At 32.7% G+C, this 9173-nt stretch overlaps 1 protein-coding gene across 5 annotated transcripts in view; it reads right to left on the bottom strand.

Annotated features, from left to right (window-relative positions):
- Positions 1-8118, bottom strand: part of LOC133189966 (liprin-alpha-1-like) — a 28507-nt gene extending 20389 nt beyond the window's left edge. For 3 of the 5 annotated variants that reach the window (XM_061325415.1, XM_061325417.1, XM_061325418.1), the window contains exons 1-2: positions 7602-8118; positions 6696-6800 (exon numbers count right to left, since the gene is read on the bottom strand). In XM_061325415.1, the coding sequence (XP_061181399.1) occupies positions 6696-6800; positions 7602-7841 (345 nt within the window). In that variant the 5' untranslated portion in view covers positions 7842-8118. Of the gene's footprint in view, positions 1-764; positions 893-6695; positions 6801-7601 lie in introns of those variants that run through there. The other 2 variants (XM_061325416.1, XM_061325419.1) reach the window with 2 other exon arrangements.
- Positions 8119-9173: the final 1055 nt, after the last annotated feature.

The following is a 9173-nucleotide window of genomic DNA, read 5'->3' on the forward strand; positions in this document are numbered from 1 at the left end:
TACATCACATACATACATTGCGTTTTTTAGTCACAACTACATGTAAATCAGAAAGCAAAACATTCTATAACAAATTTAGCAAAGGAGTTGAATATAGGATTTTTACCAATGTATATCTGATTGTCACTGTGCATTGCACTGTTCAAATAAAGCTTGTGCTTCATGTGGGTGGGGAGTCACAGGGAATGGGAGGGGGGCTGGCAATACAATCTTCTTTGTATTTAAATATAGATTTTGGCACAAATAACAATACCACTTATATTCTATGATATCTAAGTAGTCCTTAAGGATATATCTCTAATTTTATGTTTCTTTAACTAATCAGAATGCATTTTTGTGAGATAAGAATGATTGTACAGGTCTGTACTGATTCTAAAAGCTAAAAATTTATTTTTCAATACAATATTATCTAAAATCATTTTTTTTTTTTTTACTGTCCTTGACTTTGGACATTGGTCAAAATCTTCATTAGCTAGAAAATCATCTTGAACCACATTTGTTTCCTAAAACATGATGTGTTCTTATGCTAAGGAATGTGTTCTTATGCTAAGGAACCCATTCAACATTTGCGAAAGTGTCTTTACAATATACACTGATAAAAAGTACATCTGAATCAGTAGGCAAATGTAACAAGCAAGGATATATAGTTATAAATTATATGATGATAGATAAAAAACACACATGTATAATTGTAAATACAATCACTCAGTATTAATGCAAGAATAAAACAATCCACAGGTAAAATCCCAGACAAGCACACTTACAGTAAACCTGTCTTTTATACTATCAATAATTTTGTAATAGCTCCTATTCATTGACTTTTCTTATTTTCACTCCACAGTTCTGAGTCTGAAGTCATGGTCAAATGGTGCAGTGCTGGGCGACCATCTTGGAGATCCCTGAACAGCCCATGGGGTTCATGGAATTCCCAGGCACAGTTCCCGGATCAGAGAATCACATTCAAATAAAACAAGACTTCTGATGCAAATCAATCCATTTAAGCTACAACTCCTTACACACACAAATGTCTGTCAATTGCCTGTAATGATGCGAGGCAGACATCTGTTCTAATATTGAGTCCATCTTTGGACTAAAGTCTCGTAACATTAGGCAAATTCAAATACCACATGCCATCAAATGCTAGGCTGCAATTTATAAAAGTACTTTTCATTTGAAAACTTCATTTTCCCCTGCCTTTCTTGGGCTTCTATGAATTGATCTACATACTATGTTACAAGAAAATTAGGCAAATACGATATATAGAGATCTTTCAGAATTAAATTACTGGCATGGTTTACATAAGTAAATATGATTTAGCTAAAAAAAAATATGCTTTCAGATTATCACAATTATATATAAGATTATTACATAATTCATTATATGACTCATCAAATAGTTTGTATAAAGCGAGCGTACAATTCTGTAACATTGATCAGACAAGAAAAAAAAATGTGGTTACATCATGTTTTAAATATGAAGCATCAGATTATTGAATAGAAAGCCTTCAGATCAAGAAATGATCTTAAATATTCAGTATGTCAAAAGCACACCATCTTCTTGGCATTTGTACATTACATCATCTGAACTCTCTCAAGAAAACGGCTATGCATGACAATAAAACATAACCGTCTTCCCTACAGATGATCTCCCAACTTGAAAAAAATCCATATTAGAAAATATAATACATCTCTCCAGCACACTTCTTCACAGACCAACATATTGATCTTAAAACTTGGGAATCTCTTAGTGTAAAAGCTATGTTTCTGCAGATGCTATCATATGTTCAGTTTGAATTCATCTTTCCCCAACTCTGAAAGGGTTTCTGGATAATTCATAAGATTGTGAAAAAAACAACCTTTGACCTTGACTGTAGGGTTTAACCTGTTTTATTGTAATCATTGATTACTGCACACTTTGTATTTGACATGTTGAATCTTTATTAAGTTATACAGATGATTCTATGTTCAGAGGGGAAAAAACTGCCACTAAGTAAACAAGTCTAATTAAGCATTGATTGATATTTGAAATGATTTCATCCTGTAACTTTATACAATGATTTTTTTTTTCCTGGTTAGTGAACACTTGTAAATATGGAATTTTTGTACTAAACATGCTAAATATTCATGCATTGATAAAAAAAATGTTTTAATATCAAAAACAATTTATTAACCTGAGTCCATTACTTTTATAATGATATGCTGTTTCATATATTCCTGCATCCCAGTTTTTATACATCCCCCATCCAACTTTTAACTCACTAAAGATGTATTTGAATTAAAAAATTACCAACAAAATAAAGAACATAAGACCTTCTTGCTGCACCTAACTTGTGAAAAATGTGGCCATATGTTTTACTGAGAAGATAATTAATAGTTAAAAACATTGCAACACCTGTTTCTGCTCCAGTAACATCAATTTCTCTTAAATTACACCAAACTTACAACACATTGCTTAGCATATTTATGTATAAAAGAGATATATTTGTACAGTTAAAAACTAATAAACTAACTAGTCAACATTATTATTAGTTAAAGTTTATCATCTTTGAGAGAGTTAACAGGATTCCACTTCCCCGGGGCCAGGACTATTTCCTGAGGTGAAGCCGAGGAAAATGGTCCTTACTTTTTAATTGTTTTGGTTATACCAATACAAATGTAAAATCTTGAGGATAACAGATAACAGGAATTAGCTTTCAAAGCAGGGATTAGCTTATTTGACTAATGCATGACAAACTGATACAAAAGTAAAATCCAGAGTATTATAGAAAAAACACCTAAATAACCATATACATGGGCGCAGACATTTTGGACACCTGAAGTTGTGTGGAGAAGAAAATGCTACAGGGCACATGATTGGTCATTAATAGAAAAGACTTATGTATCTGACAAGTGAAATAAAGGTGATAAAATTCTCATATGAAGACTTAGGCTTCTTTGAGATATATAGGAGTTGAAGGTAAAAATTTGAAGGGAGGGATGCACTTTGGTTAGAGATTTTCACTTGGTGTTTAACACACCTAGTTGTAAACAAATGGAATTTGAAAGTAAAAGTGCTGTGGCACAGTATATTTTTTCTGGCATGTTTTGTTTTGCAATATCTTGAACTTTCACTGCAAGAAAGTCATTTGCCAAAAATTCAATATATGAATCAGTGACAGGGGTTCAACTTTGAATGGACGTCTATGGGAAAACATTTGGTGGTGTTTGTTCATTATGGATTACCCTGAATTAGCTCAATTGACTAAGGCATGGCAAAAGGGGATTAGTTCTTCAATTAGCTAACCCACTGAAAATCATTATTAAAATATTAATTGATGTTTTCATTACAATGTATACATGGCACAGCTAGACAGATTTAATATTTATTGCTGTAAAAATTGTCAATCTAAAGAGCATCTTTAAGAAATTTTATAATAAATCTTAACTTTAAAAATGATAATGACAATCTGTGATTCCCTGGAACCCCCCCCCCCAAATAAAAATAAATGGCTCATGCAAATTTTGTTGTTCATGCAAATCATGCAGTTTCATAAAACTGAATGTTTCAGAACCTAAATAACAGGGATTTTTTTAGGGTCTCTCTGGGGCCGAAATTCGGCCCCATTCCCAATGCTGAAAAGTGCATGTTTTTCCCAAAATCATACCTAAAAATTCCCAATATGAAAAAAGTATTAAGTTGTAAATTATTAAAATAAAATAATGACAAGAAGGTGTTTATGTTCTCTATGTGCGATGTACGAGCCATCCGAGGGCTTCCGAGAAGTTATTCAGAATACTACGGATGTTTGCCTGCATACTTTTTAAAGTGGGATCGATGTTTAAAAATTAAAGTCGGGATCGTTATCTAAAAAATAAACGTGCATCATGTCAGTCTCTCCAGTTTGCCTAAGACGGTAATTTTCAGGCTGGGTTGAATCGCTCTTATTCTTATAAATTGGTCAAACAATACCGATTAACCACTCATCTGGAACAAACCCACTATCAAATGTTATTTTAAAGAACTTCTTACATAAAGGTAAAAAAGATGACAATGTATAAATATGTTCATTTACGATGTTATCATACACTGCGGCTTTGCCATTTTTAAGCTTCTGAACTTCAACAGCCGCTATTATTTCATATCACTAAAGTTGGTTTAAGCCAGCTTTATACTATAAAAAATAAGAAAAATGATTAAATATTTGACTTTTGCTTGTTTTTTCCTATTTATTTGTATGAAGATATTTTTCCCAATTTAACCAAATATCGCTGTTTTTCCCAATCTTGACGGCCCCGGCCACTGGAATCAAAGGGTAAAAAAATCCCTGAATAAACTACTTTTATGGACAAAAATATAATTACTGTCTGGCCCAAGATAAAAAACATTGCCACACACTTTAATCCTTAATGTACGTGTGCGCAGAAAACATGAACAAGTTACCATGGTCTTAGGTCTCACAAGCGAAATGTTGGTAGACCAAGAATATGACACATATTAAAACCTTTGCATTCTCTAATGAAATGTTGTTTATAAGTTTTATGCAAAAAATAAAGTCATGTGACATTGATATGGGCTATGACAATAACTTGAGAGATAAAACCTTTGTTTTTCTGGCACTTATTTGTTGCACGCTTTGTTTACTATACAGTGCAGCTGAGCTTGTCAAAACTTTGCTCTACTCATAATTTTGATAAATCTTTCAATTCATGATACATACACATGCATCATAGAAACAAAAAAAAAAATCAACCTATTTTGACTCATTATATTTCTTTAAACTGCTCAATCAAATGAGATGGGATATGTCCAAGTGAGTGTATCATTTGAATTTGAATTAATACTAAATTGTATATTGGATGTTGAAAGTTTCTTCTCAATACTGTCGAGTTCAAAATACCCATATTTATCTATATACATTTCTAAAACTACTGGTTTAAGTATCATTGTTTTATTGTATGATATTTATCAAGGACTTACTAGCCATTCTTTAGAGATTTACTATCAAATTATCCTACCTATGTTACAATGACAACAGCACAATAATGATTAACAAATTATTTATCACTCACAGATCTTTAAGATGAAATACTGACTCCTTTTAGGACACTTATGTGTATTGACCTTGGTCAAACTTTTTTAATGATTTACAGATTCAATATTTACTTTAACTGCTGTCTGAATATACAGTATCCAACAATCTAATTCGTCTTCAAACCATTAAACTTTATCTTCAAAATAGTTCAGACAAATTTCATTCTAAGACATCCCTAGATCTATATAGCTATACAGATTCCCTAGAAAAAAAGCCCTTTTAATAACAATACTGATAAGCAAAAGTGCAGGGCATTTTAGAACTAAAATATAAAGGTACAATGCTTTAAACTATCAGCAGAGTAATAAGCATATACAACTAAAATTGTTATAGTAAATCATTCATAATGTTATCCATTGGAGAAATAACTAGAAATATGTCCATAGGACATGAATGCCCCGCCGAGGGTATATCAGTAATGCAACATTTTAACACAAATTGAGAAAAGTTAGGTCAAGGTCAAAGGAAAGGAAGGTAAAAAATTGTTTATGCAGTTGAAAAGGTTAAATCAGTATGTATTAGCATATGAAGTTTGATAAAAATATTATGAATGGTTTTTTTAAAACTGGGCTAAACACTAATTTAAGAAAAGTGAGGTCAAGGTCAAAGGAAAGGTCAAGGTAAAAAAATATTGATGCAGTTGAATAGCTCTCATCAGTATGTATCAGCATATGAAGTTAAATAATACTATCTTGAATAGTATCTTTAAAACTGAGCTAAAAACTTATTTAAGAAAAGTGAGGTCAAGGTCCAAGGAAAGGTCAAGGTAAAAAATATTGATGCAGTTGAATAGCTCTCATCAGTATGTATCAGCATGTGAAGTTTGTTAAAAATATCTTAAATGGTTTCATTAAAACTGAGCTAAACACTAATTTAAGAAAAGTGAGGTCAAGGTCAAAAGAAAGGTCAAGGTCAAAAAATATTGATGCAGTTGAATAATTTACATCAGTATGTATCAACATATGAAGTTTGATTACACTATCTTGAATGGTATCTTTAAAACTGAGCTAAACACTAATTTAAGAAAAGTGAGGTCAAGGTCAAAAGAAAGGTCAAGGTCAAAAAATGTTGATGCAGTTGAATAGCTTACATCAGTATGTATCAACATATGAAGTTTGATTACACTTTCTTGAATGGTATCTTTAAAACTGAGCTAAACACTAATTTAAGAAAAGTGAGGTCAAGGTCAAAGGAAAGGTCAAGGTCAAAAAATGTTGATGCAGTTGCATAGCTCTCATCAATATCTATCAGCATATGAAGTTTGATAAAAATATCTTAGATAGTTTCTTTGAAACTGAGCTTTGAACAGGGCTAAACGCAAAGTGTGACGGAAGGACAGAAGGACAGAAGGAAGGAAGGACGAAAGACGGACATGACAAACACTATATGCCCCGGCCATATTCATGGCGGGGCATAATAAATGCTGTTACATAGTTACAACATACTGTACTATTGCCTTTATTGAGTTTTTAAGCATTGTATGTGTTATATATAATTTAGAAGTAAGACACCACAGTATGATTTTGTTGTTTGCACAGTCCTTTTTTGATGAGGCACTGAGGGAGGGGTGGGGTGGGGGTGGGGGGATGGGTCATTCACAACAGCACGACAACACTTTACCTACCCTGGTGTTATTTCTCTCTGCCTTCAGTTCAGCTACTTCTTCTTCTCTCTCTAACAGCTGGTCTCGAAGCTGGTTGACCTCTTTTGACAAACTGGCAAATTCCTGCTGTAAAAAAGTGAAAAATTCAACTGAAGCATTTTAACTATGTCTCAGTTTGAGTTTTATCCAATAATGTAACTCATCATTGTTTTAAAAAGTTATTATACTGAAAGTAGTTCATTTTTACTGAGTTTGAATTATATTACGCTGTATAATGGACGTATGCTGACATAATATCAGTTTTTTCAGTACACAGTAAGGCAAAAAAAGTCGGTATCATTTTAAAATTTGAATTATGTCACTTTTTTTTAACACAAACATCTAGTTTGAAAGCAACATCCATTGTTCCTTTCCAAAAATATAGAAAGAAAAATTCATAATTTAGCTCAAGTATCAAATTATTTTTTTCTTAATAGTGTATTTCACTACTGAGTACTATCTGAATTCCCTTTTTAAAATACCTCATTCACAAATTCTGTGTCATTAAATAATGTGAATGACTGATATCATTTACCTATAAAGGTTACACTGTACCTGAATTTAAAGTGCTAAACTAAACACACTAAAATACTTGTGTCAGACATATCTTTCTTGAATAGAAGTCAGAATTCTTAAAATAGAATACTAGGATTGGCTGTGTACACAAAGCTTTTATGGTACTATATTTTCTGAACATTGTTTGTTTTTGTATACCGGTGGTCATTTAAAAACCACAACACACAGATGACATAACTGACTATCAGTACATCCCGAGGCTGCTTAATGTATTTAAAATGGCGTCTGATTTATTCGGAATCCCCAACCGATGATGTCAGTGTTGGCTGCATCATAAAATAGGCAAACCCCCTGACCTCAGGGGACAAATACCTGAGGTGTAGTGGTCTGAAATTGCCCCTGTAAAGCGTCTCGTTCTTTCTCCACATCGGCGAGTTTTTGCTGGGTTAACGTTAACGTGTCCTGAGTCTCGCGAAGTGTTTCCATCAATTTATCTCTTTCATCCAGCATGTTCACCATCAACTGCTCGAAGTTAGCCTCATCTTGCGAACTCTGAGACTCCCGGTCATTCGAACCGGACTCAGAAATCGTAGGCATCACGTCGCACATCATATTGATGATTTTACATTAGTCATCGGCGACATGAACCCAAAAACAACATTGTTTATGATAGCATCCCGTGTAAAATGCCGGTAATACTTCATTAATCTCGAGATTCACATAAAATTTGATCACTTTTCTTATCTAGGATGAAATACGCATACTTCCGTTTAAATCTGTTCACTGAAAACTTATCAAAGTCCTTCATATCAAAAGCATTTGAGTTTCCTATCAGCATCATTTACATGAAAGGGTGCCATCTTTCTTTCAGTCGAAGTGTGTCATTACCCACAATTCCTTTGCAAAAAATCCAAGAGAAGTAACTCAACTTTTTTTAACGTTTTGTTTCGTTTTGTTTTCCCAGTTGTCGATCTTTGTACATCAAATTCCGTCATACCAAGAAATGAAAGAATGATCAAAATGCTCAATTTATTTAATTTAAATTAGATAAGATGATTCTTTTTTCCTTTTTAGTGTCAAAAGTATGGAGAGAGAGAGAGAGAGAGAGAGAAGTATTTTGTACAAGGACTGTTCCTGTTATTCTCCGTAGTAATTATATACTATAAGAAATTGAAATAATTATACCAAGGATGCCTCCTGGATGGGAAAGGAGGGTATCTGAGTTTGAATTAAAAAAAAAATCATATAACGATGAACTCAATATATACATAAAAACTATGGGGTAGTGATACTTTGTCTTATGATAGGAACTGCTTTATTTTTTCAGCTGTTCGTAAATTCATTAATGAATCTGGAAGATTTGATTAACATTTCAATTTATTAATGCCACTTGCCAATATTATTTACAATGTTATTATTGTGACAATTGTACTCACGATATTAATTAACTTTACTAACACCAGGAGAAGAACTTGTAAGTTGTAAGAACTTGTTTCTGATACTTTTGTGTTAAATTTACAATAAAATATGTTCAAATCATACATAAAAACCTATCCACTTTTTTATGAAGCTCTTCCCCCTCCTCCAAAATCAATCAATCAATCAATCAATCAATCAATAAAGCTAGATGCTGTCATAAGACAGCAATATCCGCACTTTGGTGTTTGCGGCTCTAAACGTACTCACCATCATACTCTGGTAACAAGGGAAGAAGCCATAAAATAATTCTATAATTTACAAAATGTCAGTTTTCAACCCCCAATCACCCCTAGAAAGAAAATTGAAATTCTGAAAACTAAATGTACATCTATAGGGCATACCCAGACTTCTTCCAAAATATGACTGAGCTACTTTGAAAAATGTAAGAAAATTTCAGGAACTAGACATTTTTGTTTGAAAAAAAATTTTGACCCCCATTTGGCCCACAGTGAAAATCAAAATTCT

Source organism: Saccostrea echinata, unplaced genomic scaffold (assembly GCF_033153115.1).
Source record: "Saccostrea echinata isolate AGI-Se365-2 ecotype Australia unplaced genomic scaffold, CSIRO_AGI_Sech_v1 ptg000020l, whole genome shotgun sequence".
NCBI classification, from domain to species: domain Eukaryota; kingdom Metazoa; phylum Mollusca; class Bivalvia; order Ostreida; family Ostreidae; genus Saccostrea; species Saccostrea echinata.